Source organism: Nannizzia gypsea, genomic scaffold (assembly GCF_000150975.2).
Source record: "Nannizzia gypsea CBS 118893 supercont1.3 genomic scaffold, whole genome shotgun sequence".
NCBI classification, from domain to species: Eukaryota; Fungi; Ascomycota; class Eurotiomycetes; order Onygenales; family Arthrodermataceae; genus Nannizzia; species Nannizzia gypsea.
Window position 1 is genome coordinate 2,357,338 of NW_003345199.1, and position 22,653 is coordinate 2,379,990.

At 48.4% G+C, this 22,653-nt stretch overlaps 10 protein-coding genes across 10 annotated transcripts; 5 read left to right on the top strand and 5 right to left on the bottom strand.

Annotated features, from left to right (window-relative positions):
• Nucleotides 1–27: 27 nt before the first annotated feature.
• On the bottom strand, nucleotides 28–864 carry MGYG_04315 (hypothetical protein; the record flags this gene model as incomplete). The annotated part of the gene is made up of 1 exon (XM_003174091.1): nucleotides 28–864. A coding segment is annotated over one exon (837 nt), but the record flags the coding sequence as incomplete, so codon positions are not given.
• Nucleotides 865–1,528: 664 nt separating this feature from the next.
• Nucleotides 1,529–2,471, bottom strand: MGYG_04316 (eukaryotic translation initiation factor 6; the record flags this gene model as incomplete). Its single annotated transcript, XM_003174092.1, has 4 exons — nucleotides 1,529–1,880; nucleotides 1,946–2,134; nucleotides 2,206–2,364; nucleotides 2,437–2,471. 4 exons carry the CDS (start codon nucleotides 2,469–2,471, stop codon nucleotides 1,529–1,531), a joined length of 735 nt encoding a protein of 244 aa, XP_003174140.1.
• A 2,716-nt stretch (nucleotides 2,472–5,187) lies between these two features.
• Nucleotides 5,188–5,743, bottom strand: MGYG_04318 (hypothetical protein; the record flags this gene model as incomplete). Its single annotated transcript, XM_003174093.1, has 4 exons — nucleotides 5,188–5,209; nucleotides 5,437–5,531; nucleotides 5,596–5,625; nucleotides 5,678–5,743. The coding sequence occupies 4 exons, from the start codon at nucleotides 5,741–5,743 to the stop codon at nucleotides 5,188–5,190; spliced, it is 213 nt and encodes a 70-aa protein (XP_003174141.1).
• Nucleotides 5,744–6,594: 851 nt separating this feature from the next.
• On the top strand, nucleotides 6,595–8,118 carry MGYG_04319 (hypothetical protein; the record flags this gene model as incomplete). Its single annotated transcript, XM_003174094.1, has 1 exon — nucleotides 6,595–8,118. One exon carries the CDS (start codon nucleotides 6,595–6,597, stop codon nucleotides 8,116–8,118), a length of 1,524 nt encoding a protein of 507 aa, XP_003174142.1.
• Nucleotides 8,119–9,041: 923 nt separating this feature from the next.
• Nucleotides 9,042–10,334, top strand: MGYG_04320 (alpha-ketoglutarate-dependent sulfonate dioxygenase; the record flags this gene model as incomplete). The annotated part of the gene is made up of 4 exons (XM_003174095.1): nucleotides 9,042–9,252; nucleotides 9,336–9,662; nucleotides 9,734–10,111; nucleotides 10,171–10,334. 4 exons carry the CDS (start codon nucleotides 9,042–9,044, stop codon nucleotides 10,332–10,334), a joined length of 1,080 nt encoding a protein of 359 aa, XP_003174143.1.
• A 1,784-nt stretch (nucleotides 10,335–12,118) lies between these two features.
• MGYG_04321 (serine/threonine protein kinase) lies at nucleotides 12,119–13,186 on the bottom strand (the record flags this gene model as incomplete). Its single annotated transcript, XM_003174096.1, has 1 exon — nucleotides 12,119–13,186. The coding sequence occupies one exon, from the start codon at nucleotides 13,184–13,186 to the stop codon at nucleotides 12,119–12,121; it is 1,068 nt and encodes a 355-aa protein (XP_003174144.1).
• A 1,026-nt stretch (nucleotides 13,187–14,212) lies between these two features.
• On the top strand, nucleotides 14,213–16,181 carry MGYG_04322 (phosphate-repressible phosphate permease; the record flags this gene model as incomplete). Its single annotated transcript, XM_003174097.1, has 5 exons — nucleotides 14,213–14,400; nucleotides 14,469–14,624; nucleotides 14,683–14,960; nucleotides 15,029–15,790; nucleotides 15,847–16,181. The coding sequence occupies 5 exons, from the start codon at nucleotides 14,213–14,215 to the stop codon at nucleotides 16,179–16,181; spliced, it is 1,719 nt and encodes a 572-aa protein (XP_003174145.1).
• Nucleotides 16,182–16,459: 278 nt separating this feature from the next.
• Nucleotides 16,460–17,800, bottom strand: MGYG_04323 (tyrosine aminotransferase; the record flags this gene model as incomplete). The annotated part of the gene is made up of 3 exons (XM_003174098.1): nucleotides 16,460–17,126; nucleotides 17,196–17,668; nucleotides 17,768–17,800. The coding sequence occupies 3 exons, from the start codon at nucleotides 17,798–17,800 to the stop codon at nucleotides 16,460–16,462; spliced, it is 1,173 nt and encodes a 390-aa protein (XP_003174146.1).
• A 1,190-nt stretch (nucleotides 17,801–18,990) lies between these two features.
• On the top strand, nucleotides 18,991–19,975 carry MGYG_04324 (hypothetical protein; the record flags this gene model as incomplete). The annotated part of the gene is made up of 3 exons (XM_003174099.1): nucleotides 18,991–19,229; nucleotides 19,289–19,861; nucleotides 19,921–19,975. 3 exons carry the CDS (start codon nucleotides 18,991–18,993, stop codon nucleotides 19,973–19,975), a joined length of 867 nt encoding a protein of 288 aa, XP_003174147.1.
• Nucleotides 19,976–20,767: 792 nt separating this feature from the next.
• On the top strand, nucleotides 20,768–22,365 carry MGYG_04325 (nucleotide excision repair protein RAD23; the record flags this gene model as incomplete). The annotated part of the gene is made up of 7 exons (XM_003174100.1): nucleotides 20,768–20,785; nucleotides 20,877–20,924; nucleotides 21,019–21,091; nucleotides 21,173–21,252; nucleotides 21,316–21,648; nucleotides 21,714–22,181; nucleotides 22,243–22,365. 7 exons carry the CDS (start codon nucleotides 20,768–20,770, stop codon nucleotides 22,363–22,365), a joined length of 1,143 nt encoding a protein of 380 aa, XP_003174148.1.
• Nucleotides 22,366–22,653: the final 288 nt, after the last annotated feature.

Below are 22,653 nucleotides of genomic sequence, written 5' to 3' on the forward strand. Positions count from 1 at the left end.
AATAGTTTGCATGTTGAACAAAAAAACAAAGACCTGGGTCATGTCTGGGAGCCGAATTCCGTCGGGCAAGTTCAGTAGTTCTTCGTCCATTTCACCGGTTGGTTTCTTCATGGCGCTATAGAATGCCATGAGCGGCATTTGGAACTTTGCCCCTGAATCCATCAGGATTCTCACCATGTCAACATTGTCAGTTCTCACCGCGGAGAAGACGGCTCTAGAAATACACTCTGCGTCATCCTTCATGCCAGCTTCAAGCAGAATAGTAGCTGCTTCATAGAGTCCGTCCTCAGTAATCGCCAGGAGCGCCCTGACTTTCGCAAAGTCTCGCATGGGGAATGTAAAGAGCATATAAACTATCTCTCGACACTCATTCCGAGCGGCAGTGTAAAGGTGAACAGATAGGTCTTCGTCCTCAGACACATATTTGTTTATTGTCTTGTCGCACATACCACCCGACTGCAGTCCTACAAAGAAGTACTTGGCTCCTGTGCTTTTAGGCTGCTCAGGGGCAATCGGGAGGATAAGGAGGATCATCTCAGCCACTTCAACGTTGGAGTGCTCGCAGGCCATGAAGAGAGCCAGGAGCATTGTCGAGTTCTTGATTGGTGCCTTTGCGCCGTCGAGGATCGCCTTAACCATGGAGTTGCGGCCATTGTTTGCTGCCCATGCCAGAGCTGGAATGCCATCCTTGACCTTGAAATCGGCTGATTTTGCATAGAGTTCTTGTTGCAGCAGCGAGGACAAGCGAGTGCATGTTTGCATCAAGCTATTGGTATCAGGGGTTTCCAGAGACTCTGCGACAATAAGCAGTAACTCATTTGGCATGCTGAGCAGCTGCACTGGTGAAGACACTTGAGAAGGCATTGTGTAAACTCCTGATCAATGGGTAAGGTGGTTGAAAAGATTTGTCTTTGAGTAAAGTAGTGAGTATTGTTGTTGTCTTTCGTTTCAAAGGAGGTTGATGTTTTTGAGTATTCTATTTGCGTGGGATTTCATGAACCAAGAGTAACCGCAGCGCGGGTTTGATGCATGCTTAATATATTGCGCATAGGGGTATGTTAAGGAATCTTGCGGCCACAAGGAGATATTCAGGGGGTGCCGGAAACATCCCCTCAATACTCCATGAAGGCCGGAGATATCATTGTAACAGGTCAGATTGCAGTAGACATGGTGTATAGTCCAGCTTTAGTAGTATTAGTTGGTCAAATAAGAGTTTATAGCTGTGAGCAAGATGCAGCCAGGAAACATTTGCAATGTATATAGTTATCTCAGGGGGGGATATGAACTTTCACAACAAGAAAAGGAGGGTTTGGTGGTATTTACCCCTTTTAGAGGCTTTATTTATGTCTTTGGTATTCATTATAGTTATGTCTCGCTTGCAACAGCAGCGAGGTTCGTTAATAATAAATTCATTGATAAAACAAAACCTCCACCAGGCCAAAACCCTTGCTTCGAGTCCGGCAGTGGCCAGCTTTGATTCGTGAAAGGAGGGACGAGAAGGTAGAAGGTCGAAGGGCGGCGGTCGAAATCAGTAGAAACTCTCCACGATGCTTTCCTTGGTAGCTGTTCCCTCACCACCTGCACCTTCACCGAGTTTGAACACGCTTTCCACGACACTGAGCTCAGTGGCGGTAGTATCCAGTCCAGTAATAGCTAGCCAGTCGTTAACGACCATTCCAGCACCGACGACGGTAGAACCGCGGTTAATACTGCCGGCAACAAGAGGCACTTGTAGAAGAGAGGATAGTTCATCTTGGTCTTGTATCGATGTTTTAGGATGGACGATGCCACCCCGGTTTGACAAAGCCATGTAAGAGCCTGTTAGGACGTTATCTGCGATAGTCTGACGGAATACCTCTACACCGAGGACATCTGCTATTCTATAACAAGGAAGAACAATGGTCAGTGGTGTCTTAAAACTCAGGATTCCGATAGCTATTCTCACATTTCTTCCGTCTCACGCTCTAAATCGGGGTGTACGAGAGCAACATGGTCGTTGCAACATATCACATTCCCTAAGGCGGAAAGCCTCTCTTCTGTTCTCTGAACCTTTACGCTATCTGGAATCGTGTTGCGTAGGTGCTGGAGCTCCTGGTCTGTGGTTGTGGTAGGCACCAGAAGGCCCTTTCGGTTTCTAAACCACGGTTAGTACCGCCAGCCCCCTAGTTCAAGATCTTTGTTTATGTCCGATGTAGTCTAGCTTACCCGGCTGTCAAACGACCAACGATCCTTGTTCCAGCTATCGAGGCACGGCAAATGGGTATGACATCCTGAAGCTCAGATTCGAAAATGCTGTAAAAGTTCTCTGATCCTCCGGAAGCGACTATGGCATAGGAATTCGTCAACGTCGCAAACACGCCCACGCTAAGTGTATAACAGTCAGTATCGCAACCAGAAGAAGGAATGCGCAAAAAAATCAGAAGGAAACAAACTGACTCGTTTGAGTTCTCAAATTGCGCTCGAACAGCCATGATTCCTTGATTAAGCTGAGATCCGGTAACTAGTGGTAAAGGAATGGTCGCGGAAGAGAGAATAGGCTTGAGATTAAAAATCTTCTGATATTTGATTTCCAGCTGGGCTTTTATCTGGAAGCTCCTCCGGGTATGTTTTCTGCGGTGATATTTGATGGAGGGGGATTAGAAAGCAGGCAGGCGGGGTGTGTGATGTGTGGCCAAGCGTGTCTCTTCGGCGCCGGCAAACTGCTAGCTAAACGTCTTCTCTCGTCTGTGACTTTGTAGTAAAAGATGATCTATAACTAAAGAAGCAGACAGAACAGGCGAGAAGCAGCGATAATAAATAGAACAGTTTGAATTCACAGCAGCGAAAGAAAAAAAAAGCCGAAGTTGGTTGTTTCGTGCTGGTGGAGAGTGTGCGTTACGGTTATATTACGAAAAGTACGCTATTTTGGTGGGATCACATGTTGGTATCAGAAGTGTAATTACAGTCCTATGAGTCAAAAATACTCATTTTCACGAAGAAAAAGTCGAAGCTGAAAAGACGAAAAAGTTGAAGACGAAGAAGGCGAATAAGAAGGAGAGAAAAGGGCGAGAAGAGGCGCAGAGTGACTCATTGCAGAGTGAGATGATGATGGTGATGATGAGCAAGCACGGATGAGCAGTGGCTTTCTCTCTTCTGTTGACCAGGAGACCGTCAGGGAGGGCGAATAGGGAGGCAGACCGGATGAAGAAGACCTTGAGACTCGTTAGCTACGACGGACGATGGCCTTGTAGGAGTGACTGACGGTACACTGCTGCTACTCAGGAAGAGAGAGAGACTACAAGTTGACGCTTGTAGTCGTTCTTCCTTAGGATGCGTTATTGACTTCAACGTAAACAGCGACAGCAGCCACGCGCAGTGGTTAAACTAGCACCTCCACGAGAATGACACGCAGTACGAAGTGCTAACATGACTAGTTATTTGTTAACTAACTGGTCGGCCAAGTGTCAGGAGGATCCTGATAAAAATATGCTCAAGAAGCTCCCGATAACTATACAACGGTGTCGAAGTGTAGAACCCTTCCAGTTACCTAGGACTCCTCGGTGCCTTTATCATGGATGATTCTTCCTCGAATGAACCCGATAACCGCTCGACATTCTATCCCGGGTCTTTTATAGGCAATGTGCGACACATCAGGTCCAGCAATGAAATCGACCAGAGAGAGACTGAAGTTGAATGGGGCAAAACCGGGATCTCAATTCTCTAGAGCCGCGCTTCGGGAGATCCAACGGCAGCTGATAAGTGACCCACGAGCTGGGCAAAAGGTGTCGATTAAGGATATAGACGAGGATACTGTTGAATTTGACGTAATGATCAGGGAATAGGAGTCTACTCCGAATATGTTGCGTACGTTTATTTACTCCACTTCTCAAAGGAACAAGATGATGCTGAATCCATATAAACCATCAAAAAGAATGGAGCTGTGCATATGTTACAAGCCTCTAACACCCCTGTTGACACAACAATATTGCATTGATATGTTGTAATGCACATGGGAAATTCACCATCCTACCCTTTTACAACATAAAATCATGGAGAAACTTATTAATATCAAACCGACAGTGGACTATGATTCCTGCATGCGGCACAATGTCTAATATAGAAAGGGATCTTCCAAGGCAGGATCGTACGGAAGAGGGTCCTTATATCAACATCTAGTGCTCCGTACTCTACGGGATACCCCGAAGAATCTAAACAGATGCCACGATATCCAGCGTTTTGCACAGGAACCAATATACACTAGCGTCCCCTCCAAGATTCTAGGTTGACGATGCCGCTGTAATTGTTTCGTTATATGCAAAAACCCCTATCAAGCAGATAATTGCGGACATTGCTCGACAGGCTGTGATCGTATGGTGTGGTTCTATGTGTGACGATGGCGAGGTGTAGGTTGTAAGTCTTCTCCAATGATATATGTCATGGGCCTGAGACTGACCCTGTACAGGACGGATCCAGCATCCTCTCGTATTGAGGCTCTCATGCAAGGCTATTGCCAGGCATACAAGTTCCCAGATGATGACGTCCACATGGGAGGTCTTGCTGTTTTTACAAAGTTTAACGTCAAGGCATAGCCAGCTGGGGATTTTGTCCCAGAATCAGGATCCTTAAGGGGTTACTCAAGCAAAGTTTCGGGATCCTCAGATTACCATATACCAAATAGTTTTCAAATCACAATGGTGACCGAGGAATCTACATGATTGGGAGCTTGGTCAACCCCTAGTTAGTTCAATGAATCCTCATATCAGGCGCCAACCATGTCTTAAAGATATCGGCTGAAAATCAGCCTTCCCAACGAAAAATCAAGCACTCTCAAAAGCTCTTTGGTCAATCTCTATATCTGTCTGGTCTCCGCTTTCCTTTCCGCTCCGGCGTGCCCCAAGCGTTCTCCGCGAGCTTGTCCGCATGATATTTGCTCAGGTTTGAACTAACTACTTGCTTGGCGCATCATTTCTCCCTGGCTAACATCATATTGCATGCACTTCATTCCGCTGGTGCCGCAACACAGAGTGGAATTTCACTCTTTCGCCATTTGTGCAGGTCATCGTATCCCACTATTTATATGCACAGCCATTCCTTAGGTGAAGGTCCAGCGCCCAATCGCAATTTGCTACCCCCAAGCAGCGGCCTAGATGCTTATCTGGTCGTACAGGGCCAACTCGCCTCCAGACATTCCCCATAATATCAATAAGCTTACCCAGCTGTTCCACAGACGCTAATTAAATGTTAATGGGTGTCAGAAACGGGAGAAATCCACTGCTGATCTATTACTATTCTTACCATGAGGAGTCCAGCCTCTTTTTCCGAAGAATCGTCACTCTCCTCTCAGATCTTATGTACAAGGGCAGGGTGGGCTGCGAGTTTGAGCAGGGACGCCATACGGAAGCATCCCACGCGTCAACTGGACATGAGGTCTGGCCAGTTCTAGAAAATCTCAGTTACCGGCGCTTCCAATAGGCAGTTTTACTGCGGTACGGCTTTAATCCGGAAACATGGTCCCCTGATTGGTTCCTAAGATACGGGAAAAGCCCTTCTGTCTATATTAATTAACTCTTCCCCCGGTGTAATTGTGGCCGGCTGGACAGCGCCAAGTATACGAACCATTCCTAGGATTCCGCAGGGTATTCGAGCCTATATTGTAAGCTGGCCTGGGAGGCTCAGTTCCCAGTACGATATTGCTTACTCTGTGTTTGCTGCTAAGATCTAAAAGAAGCTGGCTACTTATGCATTTCAGCCCGCCCCACTCCATACGAAAATGAGAGGCAATGGCAAAAGAGAGAAGATGGAGGGGTAGATCAGGAGGAGAAGGAGGAGAATGGAGGGGGTTAGCAGGATGGGAAGGATGGAAATCAGAATAGTGTAGTTTGATACTGAGATAAAAATTGGGTTGTCAACCGAAGTAACTAAATAACGAGTAACTAGTAACTAGTTAAATAGCTAAATATCAAACGGTCAAGGACGACCACACAATATAGCCAGTTAACAGAGTTAAACTGAGGTCTATCTTCGCAGCGAAAGGAGAAAACAACGAACACCCCGAGAACCTTGCCATCGGACAGGGAAGTATCGCGATTACTACAGAAATAACGACATGACATCCCGTGCTGCCAGCATCCATCCCTCGCAGGGACAGGGGTTGTTTGACTCTCCGCGGAAGCATGGCATGGCATCACACAGTCTATGGCTCAGCCAGCAGGATAGCCAGGCTTGTTTAGGCTTGCAGAGAGAAAACACCGAGACATTGGGCCTCCCCTTGACGGTCCTGAGCTGTGCTTTTTTATACCATTCTGTCCTTCGCTACCATCTTCTACTTCTGGTATTTGCAAGGGAGCTCCAGACTTTTATACATTCAGAATACGAATATAAAGCTGCACACAGACACTGCAAGGGAAATCTTTTCTCACCCTATATATTGATTAGTATCTGCTAGCAATAGGCGTCTGTGGTGTTGACCTTCCCATATATCCGCTCTGCTTCTATTCTCCAGCGACCAGCTGCTCGACGTTGTGAAGGAGGTCGGCGTCGGCGTCAATATAACCAATATATTAGTTATAATAAATACTGAGCTTCCATATTCCTGGTCTATACTGACCCGAAAGCATGTTGGACGACGACGTTCCTACATCAAAGGCTACTGCTGGCGGCGTACAGACACAGAAACGCAAGGCCACGCAGACGTCATACCCTCCAGAAACGACTCGCCTGCGGATGGCTTGTGACAGGTGTCATGCACACAAGTTACGGTGTCTACGGTCAGAGACCACAGAACCTGGCGGTAAATGTGAACGCTGCCGCCGTGCTGCAGTTCAATGCGTCTACAGCCCTCCCAACCGTCTGGGCCGGCCAGCGAGGTCACAATCTGGCTCAGGAACAGCAGCAAAATCCGGGACAGCAGCAACCGCAAACACGTCCAGCAAAGAATCACAGAGTAGCCCGCATAATAGCGGCGTCTGGCTGTCTCCGAAATCTACACGCCCACCCAGCCCGATAACTTATCAAGATATACCCACCCGTGGGTCGAGCATGGATATCCCAGCAGACGAGAATGGGACGTTTGAAGATCTCCATATAAGCGGGTCCCAATTTAAGCTTGATATGATGCTGCCTCTAGTTAGCGGCAGGAGGCAGCCTTATGAGGATGCGAACATCATGCTCAATAATGGGCAGGGGTTTCCAACTGAGAACATACCCAACAACGGACACGTACAGTTTCTCGACAGACCAAGTCCACACTTTGCACAGGAATTCGCACTTACTGACGAAAACACAGCTGACTGTGTACGGAAGCTGACCGACCTAGGCCTTACGCAGTATAATCAACTTCGACAGCTCAAACGGATGAGGAGCTGTACTAACAGGGATAAACAGGGGCTACTTACTTTATTGCACAACTACCCAATCCAGGAGATTATGGAGACAGCTCGACAACTCACAGAGCTAGTCGATCAATTTATCCAGGTACCGACGCTCGGAACCGACATACTCAGCTCCTCTCCAGACTCGGTTGGCGAACCGGTTCCGGACTTCCAATCGCCATTCTTCGGTGATCCTATGGAAGTAACTGACTTTTCGGACTTCCTGTCACAGCCGTTCCTGGATGTTTCAGCTACGCCGAAAAGTACATGTTCTAACAGCAGCAACAGTCAGCTATCATCTTCGATTTCGCCTGGCAGTGGCACTCAAATGGACACCTCGACGACGCTGCATACCATCTCGTGCTATCTCCGCCTAGCCCGGCTCTTTGTCCTCTTCTTCACGGACCTCCATGATTTCCTACTCTTTCCTAACTTGGCGGATCCAATGCTCGACGACAAATCGCGGCTGTTTCCGGGGTTAAAGCTTGGCTCCTTCCAGCCTTATGTTGGGATGGAACTAGAGATTTCAATTGTGGTTCAGGTTAGCGAGCACATACTAAATCGTTTATGCAACTCGCTAGGGTTGCCTCAGGGACAACACACTGGTCACAGTCGACTGAAGTCTGAAATGATCACGCCGGCCATGCTGCAGGCAGTTCAGGTGCAGGAAAGGCTTGATGCTCAGGACGAAAAGGGGGACACGTTCACGCAGCTGCCACTGGTAATAAACAGCGTGAAGAAGATGATCAAAGTGCGGCCATTTCTATAGATTCATAAGGAGCAGTTATAGATTGTTTATCCTCGTCCAACCCCTTCTGATCGTCGCAAGATCCACGTAATGGAAGACCTTAAAGTTCTTCATAAATCGACACAATGCAGACATATGCACGGTAAATCAATCATAAAACCTCCATATCAACTAGAAACTGGTAAATTTTCTCATCTTTCGGATGGCAAGGACTCCTCGCTTAGTTCCCTGCTTGCGTGGCCCCTGGTTCCGCGGAACTCCAGGCTTGTTCCCCAGCCCTGTAACTGCAGCTGTGACTGCAGGCTAGATAGGCGAGTCAAGATGCATCTGCCAAGTGCGCACTATGTACGAACGACGAAGCTGCATTTCAATAAAACCAAGGCTTCACGACTCGGTTGGAAACTTCGGCCGTACCATGCATAAAGATAACAGCCTAGTCAGTACGGGCTTACGTGTGTCCCCAGCATATCACTTGGCGGTTGGAAAGGATATCAAAAACCGCCGAAGGTTGACAATCCTAGATGACAACATCAGCTTTGTTTTAATGCGCCGAGCATAGCCACGGAAAAAGGGTATGAGGGAAGTCGGCTTTTGAAAAATGCCGAAGGTCGGGACTCTGAGGAGTGCATGCCAGCCTCGTATAGATGTTTGTGCCTTTCTGGGGTAGAAAATGTTGCGCCATTGTGGTCTCAGACGTAGCGATGGAATATGCCATTCCAGCTCAGAAAGCGCCGGGCAATCGAGTTAGAATAGGAGAACCTCCAGAGGAAGTGACAGAAATGAGCCGACCCCCTCAAGAGCTGATATTGTATAAAGAATGCAATCCTGCATGGCTGGGCAGGCATCTCCATGCGCTGTCAAAAAAATCGGGCTGATTGCGTGCATCCTCATTTATCTATACTCCCTTGACATAATATCGAGAAATCAAATAGAAACCAGCAAGGATGGCTCCCGCGATAGCAAACACTACAACGGTCCCTTTTACAACGGCCTCTTCCACATGGAAGGCTCCGCTTCGACGATCAGGTGCTATTGACCAATACGAAAGAGAGGATGTGACGCCCATCATTGGGACCGAGTTCCCGAACGCTAAGCTCGCAGATTGGATCAAAGCACCAAATGCGGATGATCTACTCCGTGATCTTGCGATCCTCAGTTAGTAAAACCCCAAGGAACACCAATGGGAACCGTAATTACTTTTAACTATACATGGGCTAACAGTTCCCTGTGATAACTAGTCTCTGAGCGAGGAGTCGTCTTTTTTCGCCAGCAAGACGGGCTCAGTAATACCGAACAAAAGGAGTTGATGCAACGCCTCGGTGAATTGACCGGGAAGCCACCGACTAGCCGGCTTTCAATCCATCCAATCTTTGAACAAGGAGCCAATGACCCGGAAATTAACACCATCAGTGCGGCTCAAGACAACAAGCTGCGTTCAATTGACTACTCTGTTTCGATCCCAAAGAAGCAAAGTTCTGCCCACTGGCATTCTGATGTCGCATTTGAGCCTGTTCCTGCGGAGTACACCACGTTGAGGCTGACCGAGGTCCCAAAGACAGGTGGAGGTATGCCATTATATCGGGATTTATTTCCCCGGTCTATGTTCCTCGAAAAAGGATGCAGCTAACTTCGAGAGCAGACACCTTGTGGGCCTCAGGATACGAACTATATGATCGCATTAGCAAGCCATACCAACGCTTCCTAGAAACCCTAACTGCTACTTGCGCCCAGCCCGGATACAATAAGGTTGCAGCTACCGGTAAATTCAAGCTCTTTGACGGACAGCGTGGAGCCCCAGAGAATGTTGGATCGAACTTCTCCTCGGTCCACCCCGTTGTGCGCACAAACCCGGTGACAGGATGGAAGAGCATTTACTCTGCAGGATTTCATGTGCAAAAGATAAATGATCTCACCGAGGCCGAAAGCAAGTCACTACTTGACTGGTTCTTGAGATTGATCAACGAGAACAACGATCTCCAGGTCCGCTTCAAATGGAAGAACGCAAATGATATGGGTAAGATATTAATATGTCTGCCAATGTGTTTTCAATTCTGACGTGTTTGATCTGCATAGCTATCTGGGATAACCGTTGTGTGTTCCACACCGCCACCTTTGATCTCGAGGGTAGGGAGGACAGGTATGGTGTTCGTGCAGTTGGTGTCGGAGAGAAGCCATTCTTTGATGAGAGAAGCATGTCGCGAAGAGAAGCACTTAAGGAGCCCGTGCAAGCTCTCTAAGTAAGATGTTTGGCGAAGTTGAGCAAGCCAGTGTCATAAGTGCCCGAGCTTCCTTTTCCGTGACTGTCGCGATTATATCCTTGAGCAAATCTATGTATATTTTGGATTCGTCTCAACACGAATAATATATGGCAAATACCCAGCATTATTGAGAATGTCTTGGTAGTGTCTGCATAACTTATCAATGACTGTTCATCAAAGTTTCTTGCCCATGGGCTGCGTCTATGCTTGGTATGATGCCAAACCAGCTTCATAGTTAACGATGACGCTGTTAGAGTTGCGGCTCAAGTGGGTCCAACCCAAATCAGCCGCAAGTTAAAAGCACACGGCCCACCCAATTAGCGGCGATCCACAGCTAACAAAACACATCATATAAAAGTTGCATAAATTGCTGAGTACACTGAGGCACTGCCAGCAAATCAGTATATTGAAAAACTGCCATGTGCGCTCACAAATGACTAAATTCCGGCATTAGCTGGGACATTTCATGATAAATGTGGATCTTCGAATGTTGAACAAAAGACGGAATCTGCTCCGTGTTAACTTACTTTGCCTTATTCGTCATTTTATGAGTGAGGCTGACGGGGTAGATACGCCCGACATGTGCTGCGGCTCATTTCTGCCTAGATTTACACTTTCAAGAAAATCAGTGAGGTGTAAATATCAAAATATCTGTGCGGCGGCACAGCTGCATTTATTTAGACTGGCAAGGCATCGAATGAGGAGAGAGTCTTCTGTGATAACGATGCCGGGTAGATGGCTAAAGCTAGTTGCTGCCTAGATTGACAACGAGAAGAAAGGCCTAAGCGGAGATCTCGACAGTCTATAAAGAGGGCATTTGTTTCTAGTAACTCGGGAAAATCAGATCATCAAAGCCAACACTAAATCTCTCTATTCCCCACCCAAATAATTCAATAGTCCATCTCCTTCTAGCCTCAGGGTATTTTGGCTCAGCCGTTTTGGCGGGAACATATTCTAATAAGCAAATCGGTCTACCAGTAATTCCCTTCCCCTTACCCATCCATCAATAAGGCATATACATGCCGCCTAACAATAGCCAAATCCAAGAAATAAAAAACATGTGCAAAAGAAACGTTAGCCGACGACAGTTCCTCTGCAAACACGTGCTTGAATCTCTTGGAAACCTGATCCCGGACCCGACGTGTAATTTTTGTGGTATCGAGACCGGCAGGAATCATAATATCGGCAGCTCACACATTCATGAGCCTTGCGATGACTGCAAAGCAAGTGACCTATGGGCTCAGGAAACGAGCGGCAAGTGGTACAGAAAAAGCGAAGGGAGTCCTTTTAAACTCGCACCCGAGTTTAAGTATCCTTGTGGGTAGCCGTTGAATAACAGTTTTCCCAAGTGAAAATAGCTAATTGTTTTTAGGATGTGCATTCAACCGCTAGGGTGCACACAATAGAGTGATATTCTGTCACAAGAGACCATCCAATGAGATACGGTATATATAATATAGCCACTCCGTAGCCCAAAGAAACTCAACTCAACTATCCCATAGGTGTCAGGCACGCTGTTCCCTTGTGTTCTCGCATCACCTATAAAATGTTTGCAAAACTTATGCTTTCGTGTGCGTATTCAAACGAAAACCAGCGCCTGTATGAATCAACCATTTTGTCGAGTGGAAATGAAATTTCCAGCGTAGTAATATGTTGGTATCTTACAAACAACCAAACAAAAATTGAAAGAATACAATAAAGGGTATATTCGATATTTGGCCATGACACTTAGAGAGGAAGAAAACAACTATCCTCGACCGGACCTACTTGTGGAAGAATAAGCCAAGGAAATTGACCGTGCGTTTCCAAATAAAAAGAAATTTTCCCAAGAAACCATGTAAGCACCTTTGCCATGCTGGTTGATAAGACAAGGCATATTCGGGTCCAAGCAAACCACTTTGAATCATTGCTATACAAGCGCGTTTCTCCTTTGCATAATCAATTGCCGGATAAGTGGCAGGGGATGCAATATCCTTGGTCTTTCGCTTGAAATCATAATCAAGCAGAGCCATAGTGGGATACACATTGTGCCAGCAAGCAGATATTAGCCCGTCAAAAACTTCGTGGCGGTTAAGCTCTGGAAACTCTGAAGCTCTAAACCGCCGACATAGCTCATCAGGATCGTTTTCTCGGAGATGAATATCTTCATATGGCTCATGGCCATACACCATTGTGTAAAGGAAAGTGCCAACGGCAAACTGTTCAGTTCTAGCAGAGGAGAGGCCATAAGTACGACTTAGGGGCCCGGAAGTTATCATTACTGCCCATGGTTCGAGGAAACTCTCGAGATACTGCCCAATTGTCGTGGCACGGTCAAAGTCGCATAGTTTTAAGTTCATATTCTCATCGAGCAGACAGTTTGCGAGGTGCTGGTCGTTATGGGTGTACCCTAGCTTCTCCACAAAAGCAAGGGCGGAAGCAAGCTGCCGTATCCACCGAGCAATAAGCGCAGGGTCTTCATATTGCTTCACACTTATAAGTTTTCCCGGAGAGCCGTAGGGAAGTACCTCTCGCTCCTGATAGTTGAAGAAATGACGTGCCAGGTTATCGTTGCAGCAGTATGAGAGGAAGATGAAGTCTGGTAATGCAACAAAACATTCAACAATATCTAGACATTTTTCTTTTTCTTCAAATAGGCGGTTGTAGAATTTGGCTTCTTCCAAAAAAGGTTCTTTTTCCGCGGCGAGGGCTTCCGAATTAGGGACTTTAACCACAATAGTTGCGCTGGCTCTGTGAATGTTGGCTTTTACTCCAAACCCAATACCTTCTTTCCTCTTGATAGGTATCATTAGAGCCCTGTTGAGATGTTGAACGTGTGTTGAAGAGGCCATGAAGCTTGCCTAGTGAAGTTGGTGCCTAGAAAGAGCCCCTTTAAAGATTAGGTTCGATTATATCAGCAATCCCGAAATTACAGGGTTTAGGGATATTGTATATCCGTTACACATGACATTACATAATCGAAACCAAATCACGTGTAGTATCCCATGTCCAACCTTAAGCTCTTTGCGCTGCTTGGTTCCTCTACTTGTCTCCATCCCATCTGCGCGCTAGTGACAATTCCAACATGATACCCCCTCCAACCAATGAAAAAGCGGACTTTAAAAGCGACCAGATATATCACAAGTAAGGCAGTACGGAGTATATGCGCCTGTCGCCTCTGGCCAGACAAAGGAGTATGCCTTGAGCGGCCATTGCGAGGTCAGCGCATGAACACGCCACGGCAACCCAAGAACGCACGACAAGACGCTCAAACGAGACGAGCAAGGAAGATTCAAATGGAGCATGAGAAAGAGAGCGAATCAGCAGTCGAGAAGGCACTCCTGAAGAGTAAGCAGCGCGGGCCAGGGGCCGCCCACGTGTGGGATGCTCTTCATGCGTGTGGCCCTGTGCTTCCGCTTGGCGGAATGCTGCCAAGTCTCAACCGCCTGCTTCCGCCGACTGGGCTCATGGCTTGGCTCCGCGCGCTTGGCATGCCAAGATCATACCCTGGCACGTGCTAGTGCTATAGATGGGCGGAACACCTTCCCTTTCAGTGTCCCTCATCGTCTCCGCGGGCCTTTTCTGGCACGTTTGGCACCAGTTCTTTGCCTCCCCTGTCGGCCCAGCCTGGCGGTTAGCGAGGCAAACTCAAGGCTGCCGACCGATGCGAAGTTCACGTTTCTCCGCCCTGGTCGTATCAAATATCTATATATACACTCCCGTATGATAGACTTTTCACATATATATAAAGCCAGTCGAATATACCGGGAGGTCAGACACTTCTCTCTTGACATCTTCTCACGGGCAACCCTCACCTGCCGTTGATCTTCTCCTCCCCTAGCAGTAGATCGAGAGAAAGAAAGAGAGCTGTCGCAACCATGGTTCTTCACCAGTTCGACTACATCTTCGCCATCGGCCTCATATTTGCTTTCCTCGATGCCTGGAACATTGGTGCCAACGATGTCGCCAACTCGTTCGCGACCTCCGTCTCGTCGCGGTCGCTGACCATGATGCAGGCCATGATGATTGCTACGGTCATGGAGTTTGGTGGTGCTGTTCTTGTTGGGTGAGTACAGAGTCGAGCTGACAAGTCGGCCTTCTACTGTGGCATCTCCATCGCTAACGAACGAGAAGATCCCGAGTGTCGGATACCGTTCGTAACGGAATCATCTCGACCTCCAAGTTCACCAAAGAACCTGCTGTTCTTATGCTGGGAATGATGTGCGCCCTGGTCGGTTCTTCTTTGTGGTTGACCTTCGCTACCAAGATGGGTATGCCCGTCTCGACCACGTAAGTGACTTCTAGGGAAACCCCTTATTATTTGTGATACTTACTGTCTTCGATGCAGTCACTCCATTGTCGGCGCTATCATTGGCGTTGGTATCGCGACCCTGGGTGCAGATGGTATCCAGTGGGCCTATAACGACGGCAAGGGTGTTGCCGGTATTGTCAGTGCCTGGTTCATTGCCCCAGCCATCGCCGGAGGTTTCGCTATCATCATCTTCTTAATCACCAAGTATGGTGTCCTTGAGCGCAAGCGTCCTCTGCGTGCCGGTTTCATGATGGTTCCGTTCTACTTTGCCATTACTGCTGGTGTTCTAACCATGGTCATCGTCTTTAAGGGAGGTTAGTTAGATTGTCCTAAACCTCATTCTTTTTCTTTTTGGAGCCTTCATATACTAAACTGTTGGCAGCACCAAGCTTGAACCTCGACGAATTGAGCACCGGACAGACCCTTGGCGCCATCTTCGGTGTTGCTGGCGGCGTTGTAGTGCTCTATGGCGTTTTCTTCCTACCGTTCCTCTACCGCAAGCTCGAGCTCGAAGACTGGCAGTTGCGAACCTGGGAGATCATCTACGGCCCTCTTCTCTGGAAGCGTGGACCCGTCCCACCCCGTCCAGAGGGTGCTGCCGTCGTCAAGGACTACTACAGCGGCCACAAGACCAAGGAGGAACTTAGCACCGCCCGCGGTGCCGCTGGAGACGTCGAAAACGCCGTTCAGACCGATGCACAGGGTTCAGAGGATGGTATCAAGCGCGACACCTCATCCACCGAGAAGAACGGCGAGCAGACTCTTGCCGCTCATGAAGAGGCTTCACTGGGACCATGGTATACTCCCCGTAACCTGTTCGCCAAGGCCAAATACTATTTCTTCCGCGGAGTCGACCGTGACGTTGTTTCCGAGCAGAAGAGCGGCGATGATGCTACTGGCTTCCTTGCCGGAGACCTGGACAAGATGCACGCTGAAGTCAAGCACTACGACAACAAGACCGAGCATCTCTACTCCTTCCTCCAGGTCCTGACTGCCGCCACTGCTTCGTTCGCCCACGGATCCAACGACGTCTCTAACGCCATTGGACCATTGACCACCATCTACCTTGTCTGGAACACCAACACCATCGCTAAGAAGGCTGATGTGCCAATTTGGATTCTTGTCTTCGGTGGTGCCGCCATCAGTAAGTTTCCTTCTACTCAACATAAACTTTACATAGATAACTAACAAATGTCTCAGCCATCGGTCTTTGGACTTACGGATATAACATGATGCGCCAGCTCGGTAACAGACTTACTCTGCACTCTCCTAGCCGTGGTTTCTCCATGGAACTCGGCGCTGCCATCACCGTCATCCTCGCCAGCCAGTTCGGCCTGCCCATCTCTACCACACAGTGTATCACCGGTGCTACCGTCGGTGTCGGTTTCTGCTCTGGAACCTGGAGAGCTGTTAACTGGAGGATGATTGCCTGGATCTACCTTGGCTGGATCATCACCCTGCCTGTTGCTGGTATCATTTCAGGCTGCCTAATGGGCGTTATCATCAATGCCCCTAAATGGTCTGGCATTGCCTAGACTATCGCCCTCCTCCGACTTCCCCTTTTTTCCCCTTCAGGCCAAGGTTATAGAACGTTGATGATATAACGTACCTCACGTGGCTGGAGTTCCCTTATGTTTTCTTAATTTTGTATACTTCTACTTCTCTCGTTATATACCAAATAGTTAATTCTCTCCCACCAAGGTGAACAATCAAAGTTATTACGGCATTCGCTATGTCATATGAAATAACTATATATCCAAACGTAGGCCTACTTAACTACATACGTCAAGTCAAACCTCACTAAAACCATCCTTCATGAAAACCCTAAGCTGTGCCAGACTTCTTCCAAATCTTTCGTCTCGCATACATATCCGATCCTCACAAACCCCTTAAACTCTGGTCCAAAACAATGCCCGCCAGGAACAAACATGACTCCAACCCTCTCAAACACCATCTTGCACAACCCAACATCATCAACCGGTACCCCATTCTTCGAAAACCTAACGAACGCCGTAGTACCAGCTAGCGGTTTATACCAATCACACACGGATGAAAACTCCTCAACAAACGCAGCTAGGATGTCCAAGTTGTGTTTTGCAAGACTCATGTTTCTAGCCAGTAGATTCGACACGCGTTTCTCTCCAAGCGCAAACGAAGCTACTTTATCATCTAGCTGGCTGACGGATATAGTAGTGTAGTCACGGGCATGAAGACATTGGTTGATCATTTCCTTGTTAGCTATGATCCAACCTATTCTGATGCCAGCGAGAGCGTAAGCCTTGGACACAGAGCCGGTGATTATCACCTTGTCGTAGCCTAGCGAGTAGGCTGATGCGGGGCGCTGGGTGGTATCAAGAGAGTGGAAGAGAGGCCTGTACACTTCATCGCAGAAGACGTAGATGTTTCTTTCTCGAGCGATGTTGATTATCTGCTGGAGATCTTTGGTTGGTATAGTTTTCCCTGTTGGGTTTTGAGGGTTACTAGTTCACCACAGTCAGTTGGGCCAGTCATCGGTAAAGAGGCAGTTGGTTAACGAGTAAGCACCATACTTGAGGATGATGAGTTTGGTGTTTTCCTTGATAAGTCCCGTTAGTTCATCTACGTTCAACTCCCAGTCTTTCTCAGCCGAGGTCTTCCAGAGCGTCACTTCTGCACCTAGGCTCTCCGGGACAGAATAGAGCTGCTGGTACGTCGGATAGTGACAGACAACATGGTCACCGACATGCACCAAGGTATATAGCAGTAGGAAGTTGGCGTTGATAGCCCCCGGAGTGATCAACACATTATCTAGGGTCGGTACTTGGGCAGCAGCACCTTCATAACTTCCAGCATGTAGCCGGGCTATGGCGGAGCGCAACTCCTCAGATCCGCGGATGGCGCCGTATCCCAGCTTTCTCGAGGAGTCGAACAAGTCTGCTGGCCTGGTGTCCCCTGCAAAGGCACACAGGTCGTCGAGCGAGATGGAGGACGAGCATGTCTCTGCGATGTTGTACTTGGCCGTTGTTTCATACTCGTCCATCCACTATGCATTCATGTTATCAGAAGTTAACCCCACAGCCTCTTAGTTACACCAGCCTGAATACTGATGTATGGAGTTTTAATTATAGTAGAGTGAGCTTACCTGCTCCACGGCAAAGGGCTGAACCACAACCATCGTCACTATTAGTTAGCTACTCTGTAAACTGGTAACTATGCAATCTGACAGCTCGTTAACCAGTTACCGGTTGACTTAGTTATCAACTACACAGTCTGCTCCCTGAGTCACTGTTTTCGTCCGCTCGCAGGATCAAGCACGGAGTATAGAGTGTAAGCCCTCTTTCAGCCAGCCGTCGTCTTATGTCATTTCTGGCTTCCGCGGGCCCCCGCTTGCATGAATCTTACTCAAGTAAGTTGGTTAGAAGGAGGCTAAGAGGCGGGCGTTTCAGTGTCTTGCGCCTCTGCCTTGCCATGGCCATGCTAAAATGAACCCATTTTCTCGCTCAAGTCTGGCTAGCATTTCCATTCATCTCCTTGCAAGTGCTCCCTCGAAGGATTGACAGGTACTCGCCGATCATCTAACAGCTAAACTAAACGTAAATCACTGACCATCAGCATAGTTATCAGGGAACACCAACGAGTTCACATCCATCTGTCCATCCCATCCCATCCCATCGCAAATCGACCAAGGAGGAAAAAAGACAGAAAAAAGCAAAACTTTGCCTCTTCCACATACTCCGTAACTCTCCATGGCTCTGCAGATCCATGGAAGGGAAAATCATAAGATAAAAAAAAGGCACCCTCTCATTGGGCCCGTTCCCCTTACTCCGTTTTCTCTGTTCTCTTCTTGCTCAGCTTGTGCTCTGATGCCTGTGGGACGCCCATACAAGCAAGCCAAAAAGCCGAGCCCCTGACCCTGTTTCACTTACTCCTATTGGCGGCCTTTTGGCTTGTCCGACAGGGGCGAGAGATATGGGCTCAATTCGAGGAGAAAGAGAGCAAGGGCCGGAGAACCGTAGAGAGCTAGCGCCTGTAATATTATTAGTGATATATAAGATGGTTGCTCGCGCCTCTCTTGGTGGAAAGAGTTTTTGAAGACGCGGCTATCCTTGTCCGCGGGCGGGTTTCGCGCATATAAAATAGATATTTAAAGGGACGACAGGGCTGAAGTCGTACCTTTTCGGCTTTTCTTTGTCAGTAGAAACGAAAGTCGAGACAGAGCAGAATTTGGGAAGAGAGAAGAAAATTCATTATCGCAGATCCAAGATGAGCATTATTTCTGTCACCATCAAAGCAATACCTTCTTTGCCCTGATTTAGTCAAACTGCTGAAAAGGTCCACTGGGTAGAGATGAAAAACATGACTGTTATGGCAGTTCTAAGAAGAAGCCGGTTTAGCTATGGCAGGCTCCAGCTGGTCCGGAGCAAGACGGTGCTTCTACTGTGTTTCCTCTCTGGCCTGGCTATGGCCTATTTCTTCTACTTCTATGACAACTACACTCCTGTCCCGCCACCAGTCCATGAACAAGCTATCAAAATCTCCCAGGCGGTGATCCTTCCAAAGACAAAATGGGATAGAGTAGGCTGGGTAAAGCAGCTGGAGCCAGAGTGAGTAGCAGAACCAAAGTGACGCGCTTGTTCCGTGGGCTTATACTAACAATATCTAGATGGACGCCCTTTGTCTATTCCGTGGATGGAGATGAAAGATATACCCTTCGCACACCAAAGAATGTGGGCCGTGAAGCCATGGTGTACCTCTCCTTCATCATAGACTACTACCACTCCCTTCCAGAGATAATGGCATTCACCCACAGCGCCAACAAGCAATGGCACAATGACTTCAAGGCCCGCAAGACAGTCAACGTTCTCTCCGCCCTGCAGATCGCAGCAGTCAAGAGAAAAGGGTACGCCAACCTGCGATGTCTCTGGGAGCCGGGCTGCCCAACCTCGCTTAACCCGCTCAGCCCGACTGAGATAGATATACGCGAGCAAAACGAACGAGCACAGTTACCCGAGATATACATGGAGCTGTTCAACGTTAGTAGGAGCGAGGTGCCCGAGCATATTGGTGGAGTGTGCTGTGCTCAGTTTGCGGTGACGAGGGAGAGGATACACCAGAGGCCAGTGGAGGACTATGTGAGGATGCGAAATTGGGCTTTAAACTCATCGTTTACAAGCTTTGGGGTTGGTTGGGTATTCGAGCAGATGTGGCATATCATCTTCATGGAGGACGCTATCCAGTGAGTCGTATACTTGCTCCTTGGTATCTAGGGTCTGACTGAGCTAACGGTGTGTGTAGTTGTCCGTCAGAAGCACAATGTCGGTGTGAACTATACGGTGTATGCACTGTGTGAAGTTGGTTTTTGGGGTGGAACAGCGTGGCACAGCCAGAAGAGACGAACACAAGAACAGCACATCGACACTAGATGGTCTTCGATGGGTCCAGTCGGGTGTTCCGGACACATCACAGTAAGACATGCAGGGGAAAGTGATAGAAAGCCTTAGGGGAAGGTCAGGGGAAAGGCCATGAGCTGTCAGGTAGAAGGACTCAGGGGGACTTGGGGTTAAAGGCGTTGCACGGTATTATTTCTTGTTTATCTGCATGGGGAGCAAGCGTTTTGGGGGCATCGAAATAGACATGACTTTCTAGCACTACACCATCACCATGAAGTACCATTTTCCATCTCTCCATCTTTCCATCGTCTTGTCAACATCGTCGTCTTCTGCTTATCATCTTCGCCTTCGTCTTCGCCTTCTTCTTCTGACCCTGACCGTCCACGTGACACTTACTAAGTATTGACTAGGCAAGGAAGCACTTTGCACTGTTTGCCCGCGCTAGTCCCAAAGCAGCCGCCCTCGTCCGCCCGCCTTTTTGGAGAAACAACAAAAACTAAAAAAAAGCGACCAAAAGCTTCAACGTCAACGTCAACTTCAACTTGTCCTCATTATTGTACCTTTGATCTTCCTGCTCTGCTCTCCTTTGCTTGCTTGCTTGCACTTCTCTAGCTCTCTTCTCGCTGCTGCATGCTGTAGAAGAAACAAGCACTGCTGCAGACACTGCTCTCTGGCCCGCTCATAGCCCACTTGGCTGTTCCTATTTGATTGCTCCGGATCGCTCTACCGCTTGGCTGGTGACTGGCACAAAGATGAAGCTCACTTTTAGGGTATGCGACACCAACCCCCAAGCCCACTGTTATCCAGATGGATATAATGGCCAGTTCCGCTCTTAGCTAACTCTTCTTTTCTTATCTACAGGATTTGAAGCAGCAGAAGTTTGTGATAGAAGCTGAGCCCTCAGAGAAGGTCAGTCGGTGGCTTGCTTTCCCCGCCATCTTTACCTCTTAGCTAGGCTTCCATAACGCTTCTTCGGGATGCCGTTGTTAATCACCCACCACAGATTTTGGATGTCAAGGAGAAGATCGCAACCGAGAAAGGATGGCCTGCCTCGCAGCAGAAATTAATATACTCAGGTGCGTTGCCTTGGGAGACCATGGCTTTTTTGCTGTAGTCGAGTTGTTTGCCGATACTGACTCGCCCCACACCGCATACAGGCAAGATTCTACAAGATGACAACACCGTTGAATCATATAGCATTGAGGAGAAGGGCTTTATAGTGTGCATGGTGTCCAAGGTACGCTTTATTCGCATCCATCATATATCACCGTGCCTGCCCTGTGGCTAACACTTGGCATAGCCAAAGGCTGCTGCTCCCTCGGCTGCTGCTGCCTCCTCATCCCAGACACCGGCTGCTGCACCACCTGCTCCCACTCCCGCCACTCCCTCAGCTCCTGCTCGTGTAAATGCCCCCCCTTTACAGACTCCGGCTACCCCTTCGCCTGCCGGAGGTGCTTCGTCCGGTGCTTCGTCCGGGGCTACGTTTAACGACCCCTCTGCTCTTTTGATGGGTAACCAGGGACAGGAGGCCATTACACAGATGTTGGCCATGGGTTTCTCGAGAGGTGATATCGACCGTGCAATGAGAGCTGCTTACTTCAACCCAGACCGTGCCATTGAATATCTGCTGAACGTATGTCAACTTCACTTCATAACCTTTTGTATGCATCCGTAATTTGTTCGCTAACCTTAGCTTAGGGCATCCCTGATGAACCCGAGCGAGAAGCCCCTAGTGCCCCCGCTGCAGGAAGCGCCCGGCCTGCTGCCACTGAAGGCGCATCCGAGTCCCAGGTCCAGGAATCTTTAAATCTCTTTGAACAAGCTGCCGCGCAGGCCAGTGGAGGCGGAAGCGGTCGTAGTCGTGGTGCCGGTGCCGGTGCTGGAGCAGGCTCAGGAGAATCTGCAGGCAGCCTGGGAAGCCTAGAGTTCTTGCGCAACAACCCTCATTTCCAGCAGCTCCGCCAGCTTGTCCAGCAACAACCACAAATGCTTGAACCCATCCTTCAGCAGGTTGGTGCCGGAAACCCTCAGCTTGCCCAATTGATCGGTCAGAACCAGGAGCAGTTCCTACAGTTGCTTAGTGAGGATGTCGATGACGAAACACAGCTTCCACCTGGTGCTCAGTCTATCAGCGTGACAGAGGAAGAGAGAGATGCGATCGAGAGAGTAAGCATCACACTCTCTTGAAACTTGATACTATACCATCAGCTAACGTTAGTCTCTGTAGCTCTGCCGTCTCGGCTTCTCTCGCGACTCCGTCATCCAGGCTTACTTCGCCTGTGACAAGAACGAGGAACTGGCTGCCAACTTCCTATTCGACCAACCCGACGAAAACGAGGACCAGCAGTAGAAGATCCCCGTCATCCCTCTCGCCGTTCTGCAGTTTATGTTTCTTAACGTCACCCGCTTGTTACGCCCGTCCGTCCAATTCGGTACTGATAGTCAGCCTCCTCTTTTTCACTATCATCGCCCATGACCATCTCTAGCTATCCAAGACCCTTTTTTCTCAAGACGCTCCCCCTTGAAATAAAAAAAGGAGGCTCGGCTACCACACACAACACATAACACCGCAAGTACGCGCGCACAGCTTTTAATTATCCCAAACGACGTGAAATGAAATGACATGAAATTCATACTT